The 27,765-nt window shown below is 47.3% G+C and overlaps 1 protein-coding gene across 1 annotated transcript in view; it reads right to left on the minus strand.

The window, feature by feature from the left end:
* Nucleotides 1-27,565, minus strand: part of RBBP4 (RB binding protein 4, chromatin remodeling factor) — a 36,349-nt gene extending 8,784 nt beyond the window's left edge. The window contains exons 1-9 of the mRNA XM_088451213.1: nt 27,306-27,565; nt 26,902-27,049; nt 26,631-26,776; nt 13,882-14,055; nt 13,308-13,423; nt 13,042-13,202; nt 5,891-6,017; nt 264-341; nt 88-164 (exon numbers count right to left, since the gene is read on the minus strand). Coding sequence (XP_088307339.1) covers nt 88-164; nt 264-341; nt 5,891-6,017; nt 13,042-13,202; nt 13,308-13,423; nt 13,882-14,055; nt 26,631-26,776; nt 26,902-27,049; nt 27,306-27,321 — 1,043 coding nt within the window. The 5' untranslated portion in view covers nt 27,322-27,565. The remainder of the gene's footprint in view (nt 1-87; nt 165-263; nt 342-5,890; nt 6,018-13,041; nt 13,203-13,307; nt 13,424-13,881; nt 14,056-26,630; nt 26,777-26,901; nt 27,050-27,305) is intronic.
* Between the last annotated feature and the right edge of the window lie 200 nt (nt 27,566-27,765).

The raw sequence follows: 27,765 nt of genomic DNA on the forward strand, positions 1-27,765 counted from the left end.
CAACTGCAGTAAGACAACTTTCACTGATGAAGAATGCATCACGTTTCCAATAACAAAGGGTCAAAAAATTCCTGGTCTGCACAATACCTCAAGTCCCAGACATTCAGTCTGCGGTCAGTACCACTAGATGCCAGAATGGTTTCATTGTGTGGAGACCACTGGACCTGCAGGTAAAAAGGAAACATCCACTTTAGTTGAATTCGTATCTCTGCATTATAAGTTTATTGAAAATAGAAAATTGGTTTGATATTCTGGGCACATACCTGGAAAATTTCATCCTTATGGGACTCAAAAGAATGCAATTTCAGTTTCAAATTGCGTAGGTCCCACAATGCCACAGTCTACGGAAGGTAAGGGAAAACAGTTATGCTGTATAATAGGCACGTTCCCTAACAAACTCAAAAGTTATCCAATTCTTTCTACTCAGACTTGAGTATGGTAAGCAATTACAGCAAAAATACGTAAACCAGTCAACCCCAAAGGAAGAAAAAAAAAAAAAAACGTTTCACATTACAGTACGGTAAATGAAGATTTTCAAAATAATGTAGCACTATGTAGTACTATTTACAGCTTTGCAGTTTCTGTCTTAAGCTTAAAGTCTACTCTGCATTAATTGAAAGTAGGCAATACACACTACTACTAACAGGACCTGCTTCTGTCCTGCCATGCACCCCCAGGGCTTCCGCTCCTATGGCTTACCAAAATGCCACTGTGGTGTGTGGCTCCCTACCTCTTTGTCAGCACCACTGGCCTTGACAGATACTGCCATTTGGCCTTGCCCATCCTTTTCCTCCCCATTTTTCCATCCACTTGCCCTTTCACCTAGGTACAAACGCATTTGTTTTGTTTGGGTTACTTCACTTCTACTCCTCCACATAGGATATGCTGCCCAGTTCATGGTCACCTAAACCCTCCCTTTATTATTTTCCATGATTTAGACTATTCTCACTTAATGCAAAAGGGCTTAAGCCCTAAAAGTGGGGCAAGCTTTTTGCCTCTCTGCAGTCACGTGGCCAATTTGGTTTTCCTTCAGGAGACCCATTTCATCCAGACTATGCACCTGGAACTCAGCTTCAAAGCATATCCTCTCTTTTCACTCTTGTGACACAAAACAGAAGAAAAGTGGAGTTGCAATCTTACTAGCCAGTCACCTGAGACTTGACCTGATTGAATCCCATATGTATAAAGAAGGTGACTACCTGATATTATTTGCTTCACTAAATACTTGCCTCAGTACCCTTGTTAATGTGTACACCCCTAATCAAACCCAACAGTCTTTATTTTCTAAACTTGACAAGCTAGATTCCTAGGACGAGGGCAAGATTATAGTAGCAGGTGATTTAAATGCGGTTTTGAATAGTACCCTGGACAGATATACCCCTGCAGTCACTTAACCAACACTCCCCCATCCAGGGATTAAAACTTCTAGCAAAGTTCCTCAAATCCTAGCAGCTATGTACAACTCCTGAAGGGTGAGGAAGCCACTGACCTGTGACTATAACTTTCTATTCCCTAATCCAGTGGTTCCCAAACTGCGCTGCAGCACCCTGGGGTGCCTCAGGACACTTGCAGGGGTGCCTCCGGTTGGTGGTCCAGCACCAAATCAAATTATGGTTACTGTAATGTAAATATGTGCACAAACAGAAGCACACACCTGTCCACCACTATATAACCAACCTAAGGATGACAGATAAGCACAATTTACTTCACTTTACTACTTCTACATTTTTTTTCTGAATTTCTCACTAACAAACTTTTGACTTAGGGGTGCCGTGAAAACAATTCTGATACACTAGGGCGCCGTGATTCAAAAAAGTTTGGGAACCACTGCCCTAATCCATAAATTTTATTTGAGAATCGATATGATCCTGCTCAGCCATAACTTGGCCCTTAACCTACAATCTGCACATGTACATCAGCTTGTCTGTTCAGACCATGCCCCTATTTTCTGGTCTGGCTGTCCCCCTCCACATAATGACCTGGCGTATCAAAGAATGCCTCTTACACATTAATGGGGTAGTTGCTCAGATTAAAAACCTCCTCAGTGAGTATGTTGCTACCAATGACCTCCCCAATTTCTCTCAAAGCAGTCCTCAGATGTCACTTGATTAGTATGGCTTCCAAACAGGAAAAAAAATGGCTAAATTAAACTCCCATACCATGCACTTACACTCTCCAGAACAGATCAAACAGTACCCAAACCCTAAAATTCTCAAAAGACCTCAATAAGGTTAAAGCTAAACTTAACCTACTGGTCTCTAACCAAATTGCCAAAACCCTTAAATGGCTCAAGCAAAACATTCTATGAGAAGGGGACAAGGCCGATCGGTTATTAGCATCAAGCGAGCAAAGAAATCCCAGAGAAACATCATGGCCAATTAAGACACTAAGAATCAGCTTCTTTACAACCCAGTGGGCATTAAATCTGAATTAGAGGCTTTCTACACAAAGCTTTAACACCTCCCTACCCATTCCTCTATTACCAATTGTACTGCGGACACAGGGCCTGATTCAGTATGGATGGCAACTGCAATTATGCTCGAAGTCTCACTGCGTAGATATGCTAATACTCTGCAAATCGCTATACCGTCACAGCACAACATAAAGATGCCCACCTTACCTTACACACATCCGTAATACTTCCATCGGTAAAAGTACAATCGCAGACACACACACACACTTGCACAAGGTGACCTTACTCAGGAATTGCTAATCTCATCGCACGCAGTGAGTACACAACTGCGTATGGCATCGCAGTGTCTAATTTATGCAAACTCTTGCAACGGCGTTCAAACGCACTGGCACGCCAGCGTTTTGCCGACCACCCCTTGTCACCACCCCCAAACCTTCCTTCCTGTCAATCTCTCTGCAATTGGTCTGCATTGCCACTGCGATCGCAACAGAGTTTTCGCGCACTGCGATGCATGTGCAGAACGCAACAAACGGATGATTGCGTGCGTAACCGCAGTTGAGATCCTTGCTGAATCAGGTCCACGGTCATTAACATGTTTTGTCTGCTGCCCAGTTACCTCAACTGGACAAGCAGACTGCAGAATAATTGAATGACAAAATTACCCTAGGAGAAATTATGCAGACTATAAAAGGTTTAAGGGCAAGTGGAGACCCAGATGGCTTTTCAGCTATACAAGAGATTTGGCCTGTTGGCCCTGCACACGCACTCTATGTTTAATACGGTTTTAAAATGGAACAGTTTAACGAGATGTTGGGAGAGACTAGTGGTGATCCCTGAGGGAAAGAGCCCCTATTGTTGCACTATATATAGGTAAAGCTCCCTCCTAATTACTGACCTAAAGCAGTATGACCACATCCTAGTTTATCGCTTGAATTAAGCCCTCCCATCTGGTTCACTACGACTAGGTGGGCTTTATATCCAGTGGTGTCAGGCTAGGGACAACATCAGGCATGCCATAGATCTCAGAAATGTCAGCAACTCCTGCGATTGTACTTTCTCTGGATGCTGAAAAAGCGTTGACAGAATCTACTTGAACTTCATTACTTGTACCCAGAAGAGTTTTGGCATTGCTGGAGACTTCCTTAACAACATGCTAGCTCTTTGTTCTGCTCCCTCTGCCCAAGTTGTAATTAAAGGCATACCTTCCGGCCCAGTGCCCATCATAAATGGTGCAAGGCAGTGTTACCCATTGTCCCAGTGATATTTGCCTGGGTGATTAACCCATTACATCCCACATCAGACTGTCCCCCGGCATTCTTGGAGTGTGGGTGGGCCACACTGACTCGAAGATCTCCTTATTTGCTGACAACATACTCTTAACATAACCTAGAATATGCCTGCCTAACCTATACAACATTATGCATCAATACAGTGAGAACTTGGGCTACGTTCAAAATTATTTGAAACCTGAAGCCATGCTTCTTCACACCACTCCTGGGAACTGGACTGACTTAGATGGCAACTCAAGAAAATCAAATATTGTGGCGTATTTCTCACCTCCCATTACGATGTTATACCAGGAAAATTTCCCAACACTCTTTGTCAAGATACAATATGATCTGCCTACCTGGAGGCATCCTATAATCTCATGGCTGGGCAGGATCATCTCTGTTAAAATGACCATCCTCCCTAAGTGGCTTGCTTTTTCAAACTTTGCCAGTTGTAGGACCGCACTCATTACTAAAAACAATCCATAAACCTATTGTGTGATTTATCTGGAACAATAGACCTCTCAGAAATTCCTCCAACCTCCTTAAAAAACATCTCACTCCTGGTGGCCGCAGGCTCCCCGATGCAAAGTATACTTCACTGCTCACTTCACACAAATTGTGGTTTATTTTGCAGCCCCCAGGGGTGGTGTCCTGGGTTGACATTGAGGCATGCTCTCTAAATAGGCCTTCTGTTTCAGGTCTCTGATTAGTGCCCCGGTAGTAGAGACAACTTTCCTCCATCATTACGGTTTAATGTAAAGTTATGTGGGTGCTGGACTATAGACATGGTCTACCTTTTTTACTGTATATGTTAATCCAAACCAAAGTTATGGGACCTGTATTCACATATGGCAGATTTCACCACCCCACACTCCCCACTGACTCCTATTTGGGACAACCAAGACTTTCGCCCAGGTCAGTCTTGTGCACGGTTTTCGGAATGGATAAATGCTGGCCTTAAGTGCCCCGCCGATTTTACTTGGAGGGGTAGTGGACTCTTTACGGCCTGCAGTGCAAATTCCCATTTCACACCTTGACAACTTTTGAGTTACTCCAAATAACAGTTTTTGTTTTCCCTCCTCTCTACTTATATCCAATCATTCAAGGTCTCTCACCCTTTGAATGCTCTCTGTCGTCGCCAATCACTAGAGAAGGGGAAGATATCCTCCCTCTATGGCCCTTTACTTGATTCATTTCTTCCCCCCTTACTCATCATGCTCATGTGAGGGAGAGATTGGTCTTCCGGCGAATAAGGAGGCCTGGAGATTGCAAAAAGTTCCAACTCTACTAGAATTAAGGAAACATCCTACAAAATATACTATCGTTGGTATTACACCCCTGACAGTCTGGTGCAGGACGTGATGCCTCCCCCTATTGCTGGAAACATTGTGGCCACAGGAGTACGTCCCTCCACATCTGGTATTGAACCTTACTGGAACACTGTCCTTTATCTTCTAAATAGTATGTTGGAATCTCCAATTTCTAGATCCCTGGACATTCCTACTATACTATCCCTCCTCAAGATTTAAGAAAATTTTCTTTAAAAAACCCCATTGGTATAGTATGACCAGGAATTGGAAAAAACCCGCTCTTGTCCACACTCTTGGAACACAAAACTTATGTTTGGCACATTGCAGCTTTGGGAAAAGTCACCTGCTACCTCCATGACAAGAGTCACAGTTAGGTTTTGGCCCCATGTTTTCTCAAAGAACGCCTTGTCCACACTCCTATCTGGATATCCCACTCCCTATCTGAGAATTGTGTAATGTGACCAATCAACCAGTACCTCTGCTAAAATATAATCCTGTATAACCTACATTTGTCTTTTCTCCATCTAGTAAAATATGTAGACATGTTAAGCCCCCCCCCCCCCCCACACACACACTACATCAAGCCTTAACCCCTCCACTCGCTAGCTGAACTTGCCCTCTTGTTCCACACTTGCAATTTGTTTTTGGAACACAGCACTATGCGACTGCAAATAAAAAGCTGCAAGTTCAGAGCTACCTTTTAGTACGGCACATAGCTGCACTGCTTCGTGGCTAATTGAATCTACCCCTGTTTCAGCATGGTCTTTTCCCATTAGGGCACAAGCTCTTCCACTCTACCCCCCTTTGTTACCATATCAGCTTTTTTGTTTTGTTCTGCCCAGATTTCCCTAATGTATATCTATCAATCTCATGTGTGACAAACGAGAACGGTTTACCTTGTCTGCAGACCCAGTGGCCAAGATGAACTCACTGTAGGGGTTGAATGAGAGGCAGTTGACTTCAGCTGTGTGAGCATCCACAGAGTGGCTAGGCTTTGATGTGTTGTTCGAACGAGTGTCCCATCTGCAGACACAGAATTGACATGTCATTGATCATGAGCTCGCATCAGATAAATCACATTAAAAGAGGAAAAATAGACTAGTGATTAAAGTACTGATCTGTTACACCAACAAAATTCAAAAGCGCCTTTAATCAGGGGTTCCTCACTTTAGATCAGTACCCAATACAAGGGAGTCACTAGTCTATTTACATGTCATCTTATTAAGTCAATTTCTTTGATGAAATATTCAGGAAAAGGATGCAACTAGCGCAGTATATAACTGGTTGTGAACTGCCATCAGATGCCGCTTTTTACGCACTAGACATGGAATGTCCACCGAAGATTGTCAGAAACACTTCTGGGTCGTTTGCATTTGTACTGCAATCGTTTACCATGGACCTCATTTCTAAACAATGTGTTGAAATATGTCTGAATGTAAAGGCCATTCTACCGGATGATACGTAGTCCTAAAAAAAACAGAACAACCCAGTTTCCCACCCCTGGGATAAACACTGCAAATATTACTGGAACATTGAGCAGCGCACAGTGCATGACTGCTTTCATGTCTGTCATTTCTAGAGGACTCTTGGTTCCTTCGTGATGACTGATGTAACGCTATGGCATTGTCGGACTGCGGGCCATATCCAATTAGCCGCGATAACTGCTTTTTCCCCGTAAGTTTTCAATTCTGAGAACTTATCGGGAAAAATGGTTATCCAAAATCCTATTAGCTACAATTTTCACGTATGCAAAAACTGTATTGGAATTATCGCATATCACTTTTCACCATCTCTGAGTAGGAGATAAGTTCTGCAAAATCCCGATTTTTGGGTAAAAATGTTGGGACTTGGGCCCTCATTCAGAGCCGTACGCTCTGAGCAGAGCGCACGCTCTGAATGAGGGCCGTCCTCCATAATTATGGAGCGTCCTCCTGGACGCTCGTATAGCTGTGGGTCACCACCCACAGCCTATACGAGCGTGCAGGTTGATGGCCGCGATGGTCTTGACCATCGCCACTGCGAGCCGGAGCCTGCGGTTGAGTTTCTCAACCGCAAGGCCCGGAGTGATTTTGGCTCTATCAGAGCCAAAATCACTCCCACTGACATCACTAGTGATGTCAGTGGGCCGGCTTCTGACGTGAGGCGTTCCCTTGGGAACGCCCCCGTGTGGGAGGCACGCCCCCAGCACGCCCACCAAAGGGGGCGTGCTGTCAATCAACATCGACAGCACGCCCCCTTTGATCAGACACAACGAGCGAAGGAGAGTCCTTCGCTCGTCGCGTCTGGCGCATGCGCACGACGGAGCTCCCGCCGTCGTGCGCATGCGCAGTGCACACCATCGACCCACTTGCAAGCGGACAGCCGCTTGCGAGTGGGTCTGAATCAGGACCCTGGTGCAGAACCCCTTGGACAGTTCCCTTAATGACTAATTAGGAAAAAGGAATGCAATTGGCTCAATCTGGGCAATAATGATGTGGTTTTTGGAGTGAAGAAATAAAAGTTTAGGAAAATGGGTTTAAAATAGGGGTTCTGGCATTTTAGGGGGCTGTATATATGGGCTGAACCATTGTATTTAACATTAGGTTTAAAGTGCCCTAAAATTACAAAATATACTTTCACCCATTTTAATGTACCCCTAATTTAACTGCATTTCCTTCCCCCCCCCAAAAAAATTGCTTTATACAATTTTTTCCCACTGTTATAGAAAAATGCAAACAACAGCCATTTAACATAATTTAAGACCCTGAGTATTTCCACTAACACTTCTATATTATTCCCCTTTCTTAGTTTACGTTTTTGGGGTACAGGCTGATTTCTCCATTTTCACCTGCACTTTTATTGGGCCTTTTGCTATAGGATAGCCCGATAAATGGGAGTGCGCAAACATGCGAAAAGCAGCACATTTGGGTGAATAGTGTTCACTCTAGCTCCGGCGGCAGGCAGGGCGCCGAAGCTAGAGAGGGCAACTTTGTGCGCGTGCCTCCGGAAAAGGGGGCGTGTCTATAAGACGCGTCCCCCTTTTCGTCATACTTGGGGGCGTGCCCGGCACTTACGGACACGCCGGGCAGCCCCCAAGCGCTGCAGACAGTGAGAATAGATGCCGGGCGCATCTATTCTCCGGCGGTGACCGGGTCACCGCACATTTCTCCACCCGCGGGACACTGCGTCCCGCAGGTGAAGACGGCACCCGCAGGCTGTGAGGGCAGGGCGCTTTTTGCCCTCCAGAAAGAGGGCAGGGCGCCGCGCCCCGCTAAAACAGCCTAGCGGGAACGCTAGGTGAATGGTGCAAAAAGGTCTCTCCGGAGAAAACAACGTTGTCGCGGCTAATTGGATATGGCCCAGTATCTTTATTGGTTTCCCTTTAAAAGAGTGAGCCATGAAGAGCATTTAAGATTACTTTTCATTCCAATACACCATATGCAGACTGAAATGCAATTCGAAATATTTCTTAGTTCACACCATTACTAGATAATAGAATGGATTCCATAGATTTTAGATTTAGACTTGCATCCAAAGCTGTGTCAACTATGTATTTAGATGCACCAAATTGATCTAAAAGATGACCCCCCCTGTTGCCGCAAAAATAAAATTAAAGGTCAGTTAATGAGGCAGCATTTAAAATGGAAATAGTTGTAGTGATTGCTAACCTCATTATAGGTGCATTAACTGTAAGTGAACTTCTAACTTCACTATATCGTCGAAAGAAGAGAGAAGATAAAACCCTGCAGGAAATCTAAATTTTCTATTAGGCTTATTAGTTCACGCATCTACCAATAAATGATAAATTTCCTGGGTTTTTTTCCATTAAACAAAGAAACATTAGGAGACTCTTGTCCTTCATGACCTGAAACAGTATGATGCACAGCTCTCACTAATATTTCACTTTTTGAGGTATTTTTACGAAGGACAGTTTTTGACCTAAGATATATGGTGTGCTTTACGCTAATTAGAGCCACTTTAAATTTGGAGGTCAACCTGAAGAGTATTGTAAAAGTCGCAACATCGTAAATATACCCCCTTGTTTTACATGAATCTTCAAGAGAACACATATATTCACATTGTTGGAAAGAGAACATATGACTAACAAATGCTAAATTATTGTTATACAGGTGAATACACCGTAACAATTGAAAAAAATCCTCACTAGAATTCACAAGTTTAAGTAATCAAAATTGTTAAACTACTTCTATTCATGACAATATAAAAGAAATTCTGAGGCGCAACGGGGGTTTACAGAAGCTATGAAGCACTTCGATAAGTGCCTACTCCATACAGAGGAGCAGTGTAGTGAGTGTGTCTCCGGCATATTAAATTGTGTCAGATTGGTAGTATCAGAAACACTTCTTTGGTGGAGTGTCTGAAGTCTGAGGGGCGGTGCAACAGCCCTCTTAGCCATGAGGTACAGCTTCTGCACTGTGTCAAAGCCTTGCACATGCATATATTTGCACTGATTGTGTGTTGTGCTAGTTGGATGTTTGGTGTTGCGCTGCCGCTGGCACACTTGTTGAAGCGGGTGGATGCTGGCAACTCAGGTTTTTGCAAAGTAGTGGTGATTTATTTTCTGTTTGCTCATTTGTTGTGGGGGCTTGCCCTGACATCAGTTGTCTTTGCCCATAGCTTGGTGGCCAGGGACATGCTGTGTGTGGGCTGTCAGTCATAAGACCTCTCAGTCGAGGGGTTTAAGGTTAGTGCAGTCTCCAAGTGGTGTCTGGAGAGATTGCCTGTGTGGTTGTGGCACCCCGAAGATAGAAGTGTAGAGGTAGCTCAGACTTGCTGATTGGTATTATGAGAAAGTTCAGTGTTGGATCCAGTACTTTTTTAGCTCGTACGCAACTCAAAACGGTGACACCAAAGGGCCCCAACGGACACTTCATCATTCAATCACCGGAACCGGGTAGTATAACAAGTGCCGTGGCAGAAGACTATCATACACCATCTAAGGTAGTGCTAGACCCAACCCCTATATCAGATTACTGCTGTTTAATGAACCTCAATATCGAGGTGAAATTTCAGTGCCAACAAAAAGCATCACATAACCTCAAAACAGCCTGGTTCACCTAGTTTATAACCATAGCAAAGAACATTAAAATGTAAAATATAATCCACTTAACATTCACAAGACTCAATTGCTGTTAATATTTTAACTAATTAAAAAGGCTATTTTATTTTTGGATTCTACAACTATTAATAAAAAGGTATCCAGATGTAAGATCTACAGTGTTTAGATACAATCAGACAATAGAACAGGGTCAAATTGTTGACGCGGAAAGGGTTGACTAGACACCTGATTTTTAGGGTTAGGCACCTGGCGAAGGATTAGGCTGCATAAGGGGATGGTTAGGGTAAAAAATAAAATAAAATCAGTGTCGACCTTTTGACCCCGTCAACCTTTTGACTGTCTATGTATACACTGTCGATCTTTAATACCACACCCTAATACAGGGCACGACAGGGGGCCAGGTCGCCATGGCTACCAGATTTTGCTGTCTGGCTACTAGATTTTGCAGTAAGGGAGGAGGCAGATCCTCATCAGCTCCGGCGGAGATTTGTGCCTATAGTATTGCAGTGTTCATATCATGCACAGGAGTTCATTTGCTGAGTGTCGCCTGCGGTGACTGCTGTGCCTGTGTCCGTCCTGGCCTGCGCTTTCGACTCCTCTTCATCCTGGCCTGCTGTGATCCCTGCTGTCTGTCTCAGTCTACGCTGATCCTCCTGTACATCCCGGCTGTTTATCGTCTCCTATCTCCGGCTGCATAGAGCTCACCGGTAGTAGGGTCTATGGTGTGACCACGAGGGGAGGGGTTTGTTGTACTTTCTGGCATCATTGTTTTATATGAAATGTAGTCAGTTATTACTGGAGGGTGGGGGGTGGAGCAGGGGAGCTGTGCAGAGCAGTGAGGGGGCCCTCCATTTTACTGTATCCACTCAACTGTGACCATTTTGTGGGCTAGTATAGTGTGTATAACACACAGAGCTGTGCTCCTCACTCACTCCTGTAACTTTTTTGGGGGGACGGTGGTCTGGCTCCTACACTTTCATCCTGGCTCCTAGATTTTAGAAAAATGTGTCAAGCCCTGCCCTAATACAATGCACTGAGCAGGAAAAGACTTATGTGCTCTGGGATATTCGAAAATTTAAGATTTCAGTAGCGCCTCCATAACTTAATACAACTGCATATATTGCAGGAGAAACGGGGTTAATATATTTGAAAACTGAGAAAACTACTTTCATTAAACTATTTTCCGTACAAATGTATTTTCTGTTTCACTCATTTCAGAAGAATTTCAGTCTTTCATTTGAATATTTCACTCATGCAGCTTCCATTAAGTCAATGCTACGAATTGGAATTATTTTGAAGAGGTACAAAATGTCAGAGGCCGGCCAACTAGAAGAGGCTCTGACATAATAAATGTTGAAAAAGGTAGACCGAAAAAAGCCCTGTGTAAAACTCACAGAATTAGAGGGACTGGAACAGCTTCACACAATACAGCAGGATAGAATAGTTTTCAAATACTCTCTATAGCTTCCCTCATTCTAGACAACACAAAAGGAGGCGATGCGGCAGCTTCAGTTTCGTGTCAGTATCGAGCATGGATTCCTCAGAAAAACCCACAATGGGTGAGAATCAATCACTGAAGTGAATATTTTGCCCCTTGCATACAGTACATTTAAGACATATCCTATTCTACACTGGCATTTTGTTGGGGGACTGACCAGTTTACAGCCCCACAAAGACCCTTTAATACTGCCACCTTTGGCTGTGCAAAGTATGTGACTCCTCCATATTCCGAATAGTGGGAGAGAAAACTTTAGCGACTGGGCTCCCTACAAAGCCCATGAAATGAATGGGGTGCACTGCTAAAAGTGATGCCAATCGTTACCTCAATCCACATTCAGCTAAGCTGCTCAGCTGTCTAGCAGTGCTAGTAGAAATACAGAAAAAAACACACACACACACACCCCTCTCAATTATATACACACACGCAATCCAAAAGTCTGGCACTCCCTAATGTCAAAAAGAACTTTACCCCGATGTCAGCATCAGCATATCAAAGTAGAATTGCTATAATAAAGATGCAGAATATATGCGGCACTCGGAGGCTTCAATAAGACACATGACACAAGTCTTCCTGTGGTCAACGTTTCAATGGCTACGCATTTTCGGCAGGATAAAAATGCATAGCCATTGAACGTTGACCACAGGAAGACTTGTGTCATGTGACTTATTGAATCCTCAGAGTACCGCATATATTCTGAATAAAAAAAATATATATCATCTCATACACACACATAGCTCTATCTATACACATACATGCATACATACATACATATAAGCAAAGTTGCCAAATGCAGAAATACCACAAAGCTCCTGTTGGTACTTATACAACTGCAAGCTCACTGGCTGGGCAATAGTGAGATTTATTACTTTTTTCTTAAAAAGCCTAAACTCCTCTATATCAAACTGTTCCAGTGAAACAAAAACCACCAAACTAATTTTTAGCCCACATGAGGCAGACATCACAGTATCCCCCATCAGAACAGGTGGCTGACATCACATTATGTCCCAACATAACACTCACAGGAATCATGCAGTATTTGTTTAAAAGTGGAATTAGCCTGTAAATTTGACTTTCAAACCACATCACTACCAGTAAAACATTTTTCCCAAGATTCCCTTATGACTAGCCGCAGCCTCAAGGTATGCTACGTACAACCATCTCTCCTGGGGCTTCTCAATTACATTTCTGTCCCAGTAGAAAACCAGAGGTGAGTGAGCAGAAAGACTAAAACCATGCTTGCTGCTAGTCATTGATCTTTCTGCTAGCACATCTTCCACTGAGGTAATTTAAAGAAAGTGAAAATAAAATTAAATGTATTGTAGATATTGCAGAGTCACAGGAAAATGGATGCATGCAGCAGCCATTGCAGATTTGGCTATGGAGAGAGGCCACTTTACATAAACATTTCACAAGTTGCAGTGCAACTTTGGCAAACATATACATAACGGAATCACAAGGTAAATATTTTACCAGGTCACTACACTCACATCATGAGTTTCTGGTCATCTGCCACGGATCCAAACAGAGACTCGTGTAATAAGTGCCAGGAAACATCTTCCACCACTGCAGTATGTCCTGTGAAAATAGTCTTCGCATCCACCACCTTTCCCTCTTTAGGAACAGCACTAATGTCCCATAAGCAAATTGTCTACAAGCAGAGAATACAAATACTTAAGTTTTACAATGATGGCAATAGAAGGACTTAATGAACCAACATGTGACTCAGGGAGAGATGGTAAAGCTTATAACTCACATGGTCATCAGAAGCACTAAGTAGGTTTCCACTAAGATTAGGGTTCCAGGATAAGCCATATCCTTCCTTTTGGTGCCCACGAAGCCGAAGGTCTGGATTACATTCGCCTGAGGGATCTACCCAATTAAACGTACAAATTCATTAATTCAGTTAAGTAACCCAACTCTTAACTACAAGCATTTTCAATTATTGTTTAAATGCAATAAATGGATTTAAAATGTTTGTTATGATGCACTCCAAAACATTTCAGAAAATGGTTTTGCATCACATTTCTGAAGTTCATTTTTAGAGATTACTGTATCCCAATTAGTACTGGTATTGTTGATGTGCACTACATAGTTCAGGTGTAAGATAAAATAATCAGTTAGTACCCACACAAGATGAGAAGTTTAGGAGACAAATAGTCAACATATCCTTGTGTTCTGTAATCCCTAGACCAGAATACAACTTTTCACATATGCAATTTGAATGCAATGTAACTATTATTGCTAGTTTCCAAATTAATGGAATATTTATTTTGCAAATATTGTGAGCACAAACACATTCAGAAAACAAGAACTAAATAGATGCTTACCTGGTTTGGATGGGTGTTTTGTATAGTCAAACACAAGGACATCACTGGATGGGGTTTTTGTTGCGATGATGCAAGGGTTCTGTGGCATGTAGCGAGCTCTGTTCACTTCTCCCTCGTGGTTTATTTTGATCTCAATCTCAATTTTCCCACTAACTGAACCAAAGCCTCCAAACTCTGAGGAGATAATAAATTTAAGTTAAAATTTATGAAACATAATGAATTGCAATTGTAAAGTCAACAAAATACTATGTTTTTCACAACAGTTTAAACACTTCAATATTAAATTCTCAATAACCACACCCACACATTCATTTTGTACTGCCCATATTTTCAACACTTTCATCCCTGGATAAACAGCAACTGATGGTGTCCGCTGTGACCCTCTTGCACTAACTCAGCTAGATGAGCACAGTAAACCAAACATCTATTGGTTGCGATTTAACACAAGTACAGAAAAGGAGAGTTGTGGTAAAAAAAACAAAAAACCACAAAACAAACTTACCTTTGTTAACTCTTTCTTCGAGGTCCATAGGGTCCACAGGGAGACATTGAGGTGGAGGTAGGACATGGAGGACCGGACACCATCAGCAAAGCTTTTCAATCCCAGGATGCTCTGGTCCTTTCACCCTATACCCGGCCCACAGCCTGAGGGTACTTCAGTTTTGTTAACAAGCCCAATGCAGGAGCAGAACAGGAGAGAAGAAGACTGGTACACTAAGGAATCACACACTCAAGCAGAGAAGGGAACAAGTGACCAAGAGGAGAAGCCCATAGAAGCCAGGTGTGTCAGGGCAGGTGCCCTGTGGACCCTATGGACTTTGAAGAGATAACGAAGGCAAGTTTTACCATAACTCTCCTTTTCTTGTTCAGGGTCCATATGGCTCCACAGGGAGACATTGGAAGATGTCCCAAAGCAGATGTTCAAAGGCAGGAACGCTCCTGAGCGGATAGGAGAACCCTACACCCGAAGGAAGCATCCCGAGGCGCAAATGTATCAAAGGCATAAAACCTAAGAAAGGTGTGGATAGAAGACCAGGTGGCCGCCTTGCATAGCTATTCAGTTGAGGCGCCATGCCAGGCTGCTCACGAGGGACCCACAGAGCGAGTAGAATGAGCAGAGACTGTAGTTGGCACAGGAAGGCCAGTCTGCGTAAAAGCCTGTGAGATAGTCATGCAAATCCATCTTTCCAGAGTCTGTTAGCTGGTCATCCCTTCTTGTGGAATCCATATAGGACAAAAGGAGGGAATCCTATTTCCTGACAGAAGTAGTACGGTCCGTAGACCTTCAGAGCACAATCCGGAGAGGTCTCACCTGCCGAGAGGTCCGGTGAATTAAAGGCCGGAACGACAATTTCTCATTCAGGTGGAAGTGAGAAACCACTTTGGGAAGGAAGCCTGGGCATGTTTGAAGAATAGCCCTGTCCTGATGAAAGATTAAAATAAGGGGGAGCAACATGAAAGCACCCCTAAATCCGATACCCTACGGGCAGATGCTATAGCCAGAAGTCTTTGCAGTGAGCCATTTGACAACCCCCGATTCCAGGGGTTCAAATGGAGGTTCTTGAAGTGTTTTGTGCACCACTGTCAAATCTTAAGGAGCCACAGGAGGGACAATGGGAGGTTGTATGCGTAGAACACCTTGCATGAAGGTGTGAACATCCGGTATAGGAGCAAATCTGCACGAAAACCAGATAGAGCAGAAACCTGCACTTTGAGAGATGCTAGGAGGCCTAGGTCTAGTCCAGCCGGAAGGCAGGTAAGACAGTGAGAAACTTTAAAGACTTGAGGGTCATCGTTTTCAGGAGCACACCATTGGAAATAAGTATGCCATATTATGTGGTAAATCCTGGCTGAAGCTGGCTTACGTGCTAAGGAAATCCGCTTCCCAATTGAGAATCCCCCGGATTAACACTGCGGAGATGGCATTCGGCCAATGTGAGAATGCGGGACACTTCTGTCATTGCTTACAGACTGAGTGCCCCCTTGGTGATTGAGGTAGGTCACAGTCGTGGCATTGTCGATCTGTACTTGTACTGGCCTGTTTTACAGAATGTTCTGAGCCAGAGCTCTGTAGATGGATCGACGTTCCAGGATATTGTTTGGCAGCACTGCGGCCCCGGAAGGAGTGCTGGCCGGTTACTGCGCCCCACCCTCGGAGGCTTGCGTCTGTGGTGAGGAGAGCCCAGTCCGGTATCTAAAAGGAACGACACTTGTTCAAATGGGAAGTCTGTAGCCACCAGGCTTGGGACAGGTGAACCGCTGGGGGGAGGCTCAGCATCTGGGATCTGAGCAGATGGGGTAGCCCGTTCCACCTGGAGAGGATCAGGTGTTGTAGTGGCCTTGGGGTGAAACTGGGCGAATTCGACCATGTCGAAGGTGGACACCATTGATCCCAAGGCCTGCATTGCAGAGTGAAGCGACACTCTGCGATTGTGGAGCAGTCTGTGCTGTAGTGCTGAAATCTTGTCCGATGTTAGGAAGATTCTCTTAACTGTACCATCCTTTGAGAGGGTGTCAGGGAAGACTTTCCAGTTGATCAGCCAAACGTGCATTTGTAGAAAGGAAATTGTTACCTGCAGATGGCGGTGAAGAGTCTCTGGGGAGCTGGCCAACAGCAAGAGATTGTCCAGGTATGGGAGCAGTCTGATCCCTTGATGACGAAGAGAGGCTGCCATTACTGACATGATCTTGGCAGAGACCCAAGGGGCCTCTGAAAGGCCTAATAGCACAGCCTGAAATTGATAATGTTGCTGCAGTGTAGCAAACCGGAGATATTGTTGACGAGAAGGTGCTATAGGTACATGTAGGTAAGCATCCTGCATGTCTATGGATACCATAAAATCTCCCGGGCTCCATAGCTAGGATAATAGAAAGGAGGGTAACCATGTTAAACCTTAGGAACCTGATAAACTTGTTCAGAGATTTGAGGTTAGGCCGATGAGACACATTGGGCTTCTGAACTAAGAAAAGGGTAGAATAATAACCCATGCCCCATTGTGAAGAGGGGACCTGAATTATTACCCCTGAGTTCAGGAAGGACAATTACATTTTGGAGCAGCAGGGTCTTGATTGAGTCAGATGAAGGTCCTGTGTAAAAGAACAGCTGGGGGTGGGGGGTCACCTCAGGAGGAAGGAGAGGGTGTATCCATGGGAAGCAACTTGTCTTACCCAGGCATCGGACGTGATGCCAAACCTGGGCGAATTGAAGAAGTCCTGCCTCTCAGGCTGCAGGCTTGTCCTCAGATTTAGCAGCTGGACGTCTAGTAGTCCAGGCTTGCTTGGCTCTAGGCTTAGAGGCCTTGGCTGATGTCTACTGCCATGGAAAGGACCGAAATGATGACATCCCAGGTTTTGTATTATATGTAGAGAGCAGGAAGGCAGTTTTGGAAGCTGCCAAAATAGTCACAATTTTATCTAATTCTGGACCAAATAGGATGTCTCCCTAATAAGGCAGACACTCCAGAGCCCGCTTTGAGTCCGAATCTGCTTTCCAGGAACAGGGCCAAACAATACGGCAGGCCACTACCGCAGTGGCGGATGTCCTAGAGGCCAGGAGAGCCGTATCCATAGCTGCTTCACCTAAGTAGGAGGCTGCATCCCTAATGTGAGATATGGATAGTCGTTCCCTTAAAGCTTCATGGAGAAGTGTCTCTTCTAGGGCCTCTGCCCAACTCTCATTGGCTTTCGCCACCCAGGCCGTAGCAGGACGAGTAATAGCTCCTGTAAGAGTATATGGATTTGTGACAAGCTTCTATACGTCTATCTGTAGTCTCCTTCAAGGAGGTTGCAGTATGAACAGGTAATGTAGCATTTTTAACCAGATGTATTACATGAGAATCCACTGCTGGGGGAACTTCCCATTTAGTGCAATCAGCAGCTGGCAGAGGGTAAAAGGAACTGAACCGTTTTGGAATTTGAAATCTTTTACCAGGCATATTCCATGCTTCACTCATGTGATCAGATAGCTGATCGGATTGAGGGTATTCTGGTAAAACCACCTTTTGTCGTTTAAGAAGTGCACTATTTTTGTTAGGAGCAGGTTCATCCTCTTCTATTTGTAAAATTGATTTTACAGCTCTCACAAGAGGAGGTATATTTAGTTTAGAGGGTGGCTCCTCTTCTCCTGAGACAGAGTCAGAGAGGTCTGCATCTTCTGCTTCCCCAGATGATATATCCGAGTCAGATAACAGTAGATTTGAAGATAACAGAGCACGTTTACTAGATTTAGTAGGTAAAGGTTTGTCCTTTTGCAGCATTTGCTGAAAAACCAGAGTGGTATTAGCCAAACTCTGTACTGAAGTAGACAGCACATCTACCCATGGGGGAGGCACAGGATTTGCAGGGAGTACCTGCTGTGGCCATCCCACGTGGGGAGCCACTACGGGGACTGCTACGTGGTCCGTAATTTTTGCCAGCATCTATGAAAAAGCCACCCAGGTTGGGTCCTGAGGGAGAGACACAAGGGTCGAAGGGCCTGGGACTGTGTAGCAATTAATACAAAGACCAACCTGAATGGGGTCCTCTAGGGCTAAGTCTGCTGAACAGGACTTGCATGACAACAGAGTAGAGGCAGCAGCCCCAGGCTGCTTGTTATTCTTTCCTCTGCCAGACATATCCACAAGAATACAATACACAGTATGATACAGTGCAGTGAACATCCTGCAGTATGTGTAATATGGCACAGTAGTGTGCAGCAGCATTATATATATGGCACAATGTAGGGCGTAACCGCGCTATATAGTATGTGATTGTACCTCACTTTTTCTATACAAGTGTGAGGACTATGAACCTATACCTTAGCATGTCAGGGTACAGTAGAATAAAGTGACAGTTCTAAACTGACATTATAGAAAATAGAGATTAGCGCTAGCACAAGTCACACACAAACATTACATGTCTGCAATGGGCACTAAAATCAACTACACAGACCGCAGTGGCTGGTACGATATAGCGCTGTATAACCTGGCCCGTTGATTGATAGCATAAAATGGCTTCCGCGTGTCTGAGGGGGCGGAGGGTGAGGGAGGAGCATCTCAGGAATCACCAAGACCACAGTGAGCTGTAGGAGGGGCTGCAGGGAGAGCACCCGTTCCCCTGGCTGACGTTAACCACTGGGTCCCCTGGCCATAATAATGTGCCTCTGCGCCAGTATAATTTTACCCCGGCGGTCTAGTGGAGTAGAGGGAGAGCCAATGTCCACATCTGCGCCTCCGCTCTCTCTCCGGAGACCAGAGGCAAGACTGCACTAAACTGCGGATACCCGCGAATGGTGTTCCACCTTACCAGTCTCCTGGGTTCCGTGCTGCAGTCTGGGGAGCCTGCTAGCTGGCCCCCGTCGGGAGGACCTAGCACAGGCTTGGTGTCACGGCACAGGAGAAGGGTGATGGGGCGGCAACACAGACGTCCGGAGTACAGTCTGGTGTGGCGCGCCCGTTATAGTAAAAGTAGAAAAAAAAATAAATCATAAAATAAAAGCTTGGGCTGCTTAATGCAGCCCCATTATAATGGTGATCTTAGCTCCTGCTAGACACCAACGAAACTGAAGTGCCCTCAGGCTGTGGGCAGGGTATAGGGGGACGGACCGAAGCATCATGGGATTGAAAAGCTTTGCTGTTTGTGTCCGGTCCAACAGGTCCCACCTACACCCCAATGTCTCCCTGAGGAGCCCTATGGACCCTCAAGAAGAAACTTCCATTTTATTCTTCAGCTTTTGGAGCCACACTGGGATGTACCAAAGCTATCCTAAATTAATGGGGCAAATTCTCAAGAAAGTACAGCCTTCCTAAGTAGAAAGAATGGCTAAGATGTCCACCCTGCAGAGCTTGGAAAAGAAATTATAGGGACATCCAAGTGCCTCATTGCCAAAGGTACCATAAAATTGTCAAGGAAGAACAGTCTGTCCTGTGAAAGTGCCATTGGTCCTCGTGAAAAATAGCTATCAGAATCTGGTAAAAACAAGAGATATGGTAAGAACTTACCTTTGTTATCTCTGTTTCTACGAAGTCCATAGGGTCCACAGGGTTGACCTTGGGGTATAGCTGGATCTGGATCCATGGGCACCACGCAGTTAAAGCTTTAGCTGCTCCCAGGATGCACTTGGGTCCGTCCTCCTCTATACCCCGCCCCCGGCCACAGCACCTCAGTTGGTAAGCAGCTAAGGCCGGAGGAGGAGACTAAACAGAGAGAAGGAAGACTGGAACACACAAGAAACCATACTCACAGAAATGGGAGACGGAAAACCGGTGACCAGCCACACAGCCCATTTGAAGCCAGGTGAGTCAGGGCGGGCGCCCTGTGGACCCTATGGACTTCGTAGAAACAGAGATAACAAAGGTAAGTTCTTACCATATCTCTTGTTTTCTACTTCAGGGTCCATAGGGGGTCCACAGGGTTGACCTTGGGGATGTCCCAAAGCAGTACAACTAAGGGCGGGGACGCTCCTGTGCTGAAAGGAGTACCCGGCGCCCAAAGGATGCATCCTGAGAGGCAAAGGTGTCAAACGCATAGAACCTCAAAAACGTTTGAATTGAAGACCAAGTGGCCGCCTTACACAGCTGAACAGCAGAAGCGCCACGTCTAGCAGCCCAAGAGGGACCCGCAGAACGAGTGGAATGAGCCTTATCAGAGGCTGGCACAGGTAAGCCCTCCTGTGCATAAGCCTCACAAATAACGGAACGAACGTTTGTTTGTTGGCAGGCCAACCCCTCTTGTGAAAACCAAAGAGGATAAACAAGGAATCAGACTTCCAAACCGAAGCCGTCCGGTCTACATAAATTCTAAGCGCCCGGACCACATCTAAGGAAGTCTCACCAGCTGAAAGATCAGGGGACTGAAAAGCTGGCACAACAAGTTCCTGATTAATATGGAACTTCGAGACCACTTTGGGCAAAAACTCAGGACGAGTGCGGAGCACCGCTCTGTCCTGGTGAAAAATCAGGAAAGGAGGGCGACAGGAAAGCGCCCCCAATTCAGACACCCTCCTGGCCGAAGCAATTGCCAGGAGAAAAACAGTCTTAAATGTCAGCCACTTGAGCTCCACCGCCTCAAGAGGCTCAAACGGAGGACCCTGCAGGACCCGTAGCACCACCGCCAAGTCCCAAGGAGCCACAGGAGGCACAAAGGGAGGCTGGATCCTGAGAACACCCTGGAAAAAGGTGTGAACGTCTGGTAGTATTGCAATCCGCCGTTGAAACCACACGGACAAGGCGGACACATGAACCTTCAGAGATGCAAAGCGTAAGCCGAGATCCAATCCTGACTGAAGAAATTCCAAGATCCTAGAAACTCGGAACACCTGAGGATCATAATGTCTGGACTCACACCACTGAAAGTAAGTGTGCCACACTCTGTGATAAATCCGTGCTGAAGCAGGCTTGCGTGCCCTGAGCATGGTACCAATAACCGAACTGGAGAAGCCCCGAGACCTCAAGACGGCTGTCTCAAGAGCCACGCCGTCAAAGACAGCCGACCCAGATCCGGGTAAAGGCAGGGCCCCTGAGACAACAGGTCCCGACGCTGAGGAAGAAGGTACGGAGCGTCGATGGAGAGGCTCCTGAGATCGGAGTACCAAGGACGTCTGGGCCACGCCGGAGCTACCAGCACGAGCATGCCGCAGTCCTGCTTGAATTTCCGCAGAACCCGAGGAAGCAGGGATATCGGAGGAAACAGATACGCCAGGTGAAACGTCCATTTCACCGACAGCGCATCCACCAGACTTGCACCTGCGTCTCTTGTCCTTGACCCGTAAACGGGCAACTTGTGATTGTGACGGGAGGCCATCAAGTCCAGCTCCGGCAGTCCCCACCTGTCCACGAGTAGCTGAAACACCTCTGGGTGAAACGACCATTCCCCGGGATGCACGTCGTGACGGCTGAGGAAGTCCGCCTCCCAATTGAGGACTCCGGGGATGAAGACCGCCGAGATCGCTGGAATGTGACCCTCCGCCCAAGTCAGGATACGAGACACCTCCGACATCGCTGCCTGACTGCGAGTTCCGCCTTGGTGATTGATATACGCCACCGTGGTGGCGTTGTCGGACGGCACCTGTACCGCCCTTCCGTGAAGAGCGGGGCCGGACGACTGCAGGGCCCTGTATACTGCCCGCAGTTCCAGGATGTTGATGGGGAGAAGTGCTTCTTCCGCTGACCAACGACCCTGAAGCTACAAAGAGCCGGTCACTGCCCCCCAACCCCGGAGACTGGCACCGGTCGTGAGCAGGACCCAGTCCGGGATCCAAAATGGGCGCCCCTCGACCAGATGAGCTGTCTGAAGCCACCAAGCCAAAGATAGCCGAACGTCCGGAGACAACACCAGCACCTGAGAGCGGATCCGGTGAGGTAACCCGTTCCATTCTGATAGAATCAGCCCCTGCAGGGGCCGGGAATGGAACTGGGCAAATTCCACCATGTCGAATGTCGACACCATGGACCCCAGAACTCTCATAGCCGAATGGACCGACAGGCGGCAACGGCTCAGGCAACTGCGTATCCGCAGCTGTAGGGAGGCGACCTTCTCCGGAGTCAGGAAGATCCTTTGCTGACGCGAATCCAGCAGGGGTCCCAAATGAACCATCCGCTGTGATGGAATCAGGGAGGACTTTTCCAATTTATCAACCACCCGTGTGCTTGCAGGCAAGCGATCGTCAGGTGGAGATGTTGAAGCAGTACCTCCGGGGAGCTCGCCGGCAACAGGAGGTCGTCCAGGTACGGCAGCAGCCGTACATTCTGGTTCCGAAGATGTGCGGCCATGACCGCCATAATCTTCGTGAACACCCTCGGTGCCGTGGAGAGACCAAAGGGTAGCGCCCGGAACTGATAGTGGTGTTGAAGGATAGCGAACCTCAGATACCGCTGGTGTGAAGATGCTATCGGAACATGGAGGTAGGCGTCCTGGATGTCCAGGGACACCATGTAATCCCCCGGTTCCATCGCCAGAATGATGGAACGTAACGTTTCCATCCTGAACTTGGGAACTCTGAGGAATTTGTTCAGAGACTTCAAGTTGAGGATAGGGCGATGAGAACCATTGGGTTTCTGCACCAGAAACAGAGACGAATAATACCCCGTCCCTCGTTGTGATAGAGGAACGGGAACAATGACCCCTGCTTTCAGCAAGGACTCTATAGCCTCCTGAACCTGTAACGCCTTGGTCTTGTCCTGAGAAGGACTTGTGCAGAAAAACTGGTGGGGTGGTCTGTGCCGAAAAGACAGGGCGTACCCCTGGGAGACCACTTCTCGAACCCAGGCATCCGTGGAGGTATTGTGCCAGCACTGGGAAAATAGAAGTCGGCCTCCCACTCTGAGGTCCCCCAGAGGGAGGCCCGTCCCATCAGGCCGCAGGTTTATCTTCCTGCTTGGAAGAAGGGCGCCGAGCACTCCAGGCTTGCTTCTTGGGTTTAAAGGCCGTCTTACTCGCAGACTGTCTCGGGAAGGACTGACCTTTCGCCTTACCCTGAACCCGAAAGGAACGAAAAGCCGAACTCCGAACCTTAGCAGGCAGTGCCGCCGAAGGGAGGAAGGCCGACTTGGATTTAGCCAGGGTGTCCACTATTTTGTCCAAGTCCGGACCGAATAGTAATTCCCCATTGAAAGGTAAGGCCTCCAGACCTTTCTTTGAATCAGAGTCCGCTCTCCAGGACCGCAACCATAAGGATCGGCGGGCAGACACCGCTGCAGCCGATACCCGCGAGGTCAGCAGACTAGCATCTAAAGAAGCTTCTCCAATGTAAGAAGCAGCGTCCCTCATTTGTCCCAACAACGCCCGCTGGACATCCGGAGCGTCGTCCGGGAAGGTATCTTCCAATGCATTGGCCCACCCCTCAATGGCCTTGGACGGTCGGGCCACCGCCCCGGAGGGAGTAAATAGACTTTAAGCAAGTCTCAACTTTCCTGTCCATGGGATCCTTCAGCGAGGATATCGACGGTAATGGTAAGGTGGCGCCCCGAGTTAAACGGGTGACATGGGAATCCACCGCCGGTGGAGTTTCCCATTTTTTACAATGTGCCTCAGGGAAGGGGTAATTAGAAGCCAACCGCTTCTGAGGAAGGAATCTCTTACTGGGCGCCTGCCAAGCTACCGCCATATGATCCGTCAACTGATCCGACAGGGGAAACACCTCAGAAGCCACCTTAGTTTTTTTGAAACTAGGAAACTTCGACTTAGGAACCGGTGCCTCATCCTCTATAAGAAGAATAGCTTGCACCGCCCTAACTAGTGCTCGCACATTAATGGACGACTTGGTATCCATTTCCAGGACCGAGGCGTCCGAGTCAGTGTCATCAGGGACCTCCCCATCATCTGAGGAACCCTCTGAGTCCGATACCTGAGCAGCCCGTGTCATGAGTGGGCGTTTTGAAATCCTAGAAGGCATGTCAGTCTGCAACATTGACTGAAAAGCCGAGGAAGCGGCCGCCAAATTTTGCACGGAGTTGGAGAGCACATCCACCCAGGGTGGAGGAGTCACCATAGGGGCCTGAAAAGGTACCACAGGCTGCTGCGGCACAGGGGAAGCCTGTATATACATAGGCAACCCCGCATAGGGACCCACCGACTGAGACCCAGGAGGACTCCGCAATAACTGCGGGACACCCGGGGAATGGGGGATGGTCGGCTGGGGCAACGACCTAGTAGGGAGAGCAGTCGGGACCGACAGATGGTCCGCAATAGACACCAGCACTTGAGAAAACATCGCCCACGGTGGTTCCTGCGCCAGAGAAGGTCTGGATGGGCCAGGAGCCACCTGGCATCGACTACACAGGCCATCCTGTGACAAATCCTCCCTATCTACTCCTGCAGAACAGCGTCCGCAGGAGGCCAACACCGGAGCCACTGAGTGCTCAATCTCCTCGTCCGACATGACAAAATATATTATATAGTCAAAAAATATATCTGGCAACAGGGCAGAAGAAAACGCACTCACCGGTGTGCTAAACAACAGCCCACAATACGGTACTGTGTAGCACACAACTGTATGTGACGGACCTCACAAATACGTGATCTATATAAGTGAGGTCAGTAGAAACGCCCCTCCCCCACACACCTGTAGGGCTTGTAGGAGAAGTAAAGGGATAGGTATAAGCTGACAGTAAGCGGAAAATAAGCACAGACAGGCAGCACTAGCAAAAGTCACATACCATGCAGGAAGATATACTCACTGCACCTTTCCACTACAATCAACCTGCCCAGATTCAGTGTCTGGGAGGGCTATAGTGCTGTGTACGCTGTCCTTAATCAGGGGAGAGGTACACAGGGGGACCGGTCCGCGTGCTCCCTGAAGATCTGCGCTGCCACTGTGAGAAAATGGCCGCTGGAGACCTCAGAGGAGGAGTGGCTGAGTAGCTGCAGCTCAGCGACGCCAGACTCCGTGCTGAAAGGCGCGCTGAGCTGAGGGGAGGAGCCGCTGACAGGGAAGGCTTCCTCCCCTGGCTAGCATATTAACCCCAGGGCTTGCCGGCATCCCGCTTGCCATATATCCCTGGTGGTCTAGTGGTCCCACGGGTTATTCCTCCTCAGAGGGGGAGCCCGCTGCCACCGCTAGCGGCCCCCGGTCTGTCCCCTAGGACCGGGGGCAAAGGACTGCATCTGCAGGCAAAACCCGCGAGCCGCCGCTAATCGGCGACTCGCGGCTTACCTTGTCCCCGGCGACTCCGGCAGCAGTCCAGGGAGGGACCCAGAGTCCGGCTAGTACGGACTCTGGCCTCCCGCCGCGATCCCCAGTGCAGTACTGGCGGCGCCAGCGGGGAAGGAGAGCGGCAGCGTGGGCGTCTGCATAGACAGCCCGTCGCTGCCACACTAGAGCCTCTGTTTTAAAATAAAAATCTAACAGGCTCTTTTTTTTTTTTTTAAATAAAAATAGAAAGCTTTTGGGGGCTGCTCCTGCAGCCCCCCTGCGCAGGTGACCAGACTCCGGCCGGGCACCAACTCAAACTGAGGTGCTGTGGCCGGGGGCGGGGTATAGAGGACGACGGACCCAAGTGCATCCTGGGAGCAGCTAAAGCTTTAACTGCGTGGTGCCCATGGATCCAGATCCAGCTATACCCCAAGGTCAACCCTGTGGACCCCCTATGGACCCTGAAGTAGAAACAGAGAACATCTTGGACAAGACATCACATTTAGGGGTATAGTTACTAAAGTGTGGGTTTATAGAAGTGGAGGTGTTGCCAATAGAAACCAGACAGAAATGGTTGCTATCATTTATCTAGCAACTCTTAGAAGAGGACACCTAGAATATAATTGGTTGCTATGGGCAAACCACCAATTCTATAAACCTGCACTTAAGACAATATATTTCTTAAATAAGAAAACCCAGAGCAGAAAAGTTTACTTTAACTAAAATAGACCAAAATATAAACTTTCCTCCGGGCGTCTGGGATGTACTTATGCCACTGGAGCATGCCAAATCTTTATTTTCCGCCAACATTTTTAAAGTAGAAACTTATTTTTATCGCACCAAATCTAACATGGTTTCCAGTGCCAGAAATATCAGCCACAAGACAATTCTATAAACCTGTCTAAGAAAATCTAATATCCTGTCAACCCCATGAATCCACCAGTATTGGTTGTGACCATTAAGGAAAGTAAAGGTCTTCAGTAGCAGTTCTTTAAAGCTCACATCAATTTGCTTAGGTTATGATTCATGCAGCCTGAAAAATGTGATCAAATTAAGTGCAACACCAACTAAGCCATAATGTGGTGGTCCTGAGTGTTTCAACTGACCTAAACCAGGTAATAGAAGTCTGTTCAATACCCACCTCCTTTCTCACTGTCATAATGAGAAGCATCAAACTGGGCATCATCATTTGGAAGTTGCACACTAGCAATCACCAAGTGATTCTGTTCATCAGAGGTGTGCGTCCCAAGAACCAAGCGGTGGATGCTAAAATCTTTCCCTTCCGGCCTGGGAAAAGAATCAGATATAGAAAATAGGACGTCACATTGATGCTCCAAGGAAGTAAATAAAATAAATGTAAAGACATAAAAAGAATGTGCTGCTGGGTGCTCCCTACACATTGCCAGGCTCACCTGGTGACATCTGGCAGCCACTGTGCGGTGAGGCTGGGCCACTCCAGGGCATGCGTCATCACCAGGTCGTAGAGGAAGGGGGTGTTCTTCTTCCAGATCTTGTACTCCTCGTTTATCACCCGCTCCTCTACCGCATCATCAAACGCAGCTGTATTAGCGGGGAGAGAGGGACAGCACAGGGTAAGGCACATGTTAACTTCTGCCGCTCTGCGGGACACTGGGGTAAGGAGGTGCCACACACCGCCTCCCGGGCTACTGCTACCCACACCTGCCAGCGGGAGGGCACCAATGTGCCCTAGAGGTTGTGGCCTCACCCCTTGGTCTATAGTGTTGGTCGGTTTCCCGGCAGTGAGGAGATTCCCGGTGCTCCCTGCACAAGAGCCGCGAACTTTCTCCACACTTACCCTCCTTGTCCGCCATTGTGCCCGCTGGGAGCTGCACTGGCGATACTACGGCTTCTCCCGGCCTCACTCTCCAGACCGTGTCCCCCTCTCTCAGTCAGGGCGGCTGGCTGTGGGAGCAGCTCCTCCCCTGAGTCCCCGGTCTCCGCTCTGCTCCTCCCGCTATTGTTTCCCGCCTCCCCGTAACTCGCACTCGCGCACCTTCGCGCCAATCTAGGCCAATCGGAATCGTAAGAACAGCGAGCGCTGCGGCCAATCGGCGAGTATCGCGTCACGCAGAAGGCGCCCCCGTAGTGCTGCGTATGCGGCTCCCAGAGCGGGCGGGCGGCCCAGTGGGCGTGGCCTGATATCTCCATGACAACACAGGAGTATCCAGGGCAACGCAGAGGCATCATCATGGGATCGTCCATGTGAGTGAGCTACCGTAGTAGTACGTAGTACTACAGGCACAGGCAGGGTAGCA

The sequence above is a fragment of the Taudactylus pleione genome, unplaced genomic scaffold (genome assembly GCF_031769625.1).
Source record: "Taudactylus pleione unplaced genomic scaffold, aTauple2 ptg000541l, whole genome shotgun sequence".
NCBI lineage: Eukaryota > Metazoa > Chordata > Amphibia > Anura > Myobatrachidae > Taudactylus > Taudactylus pleione.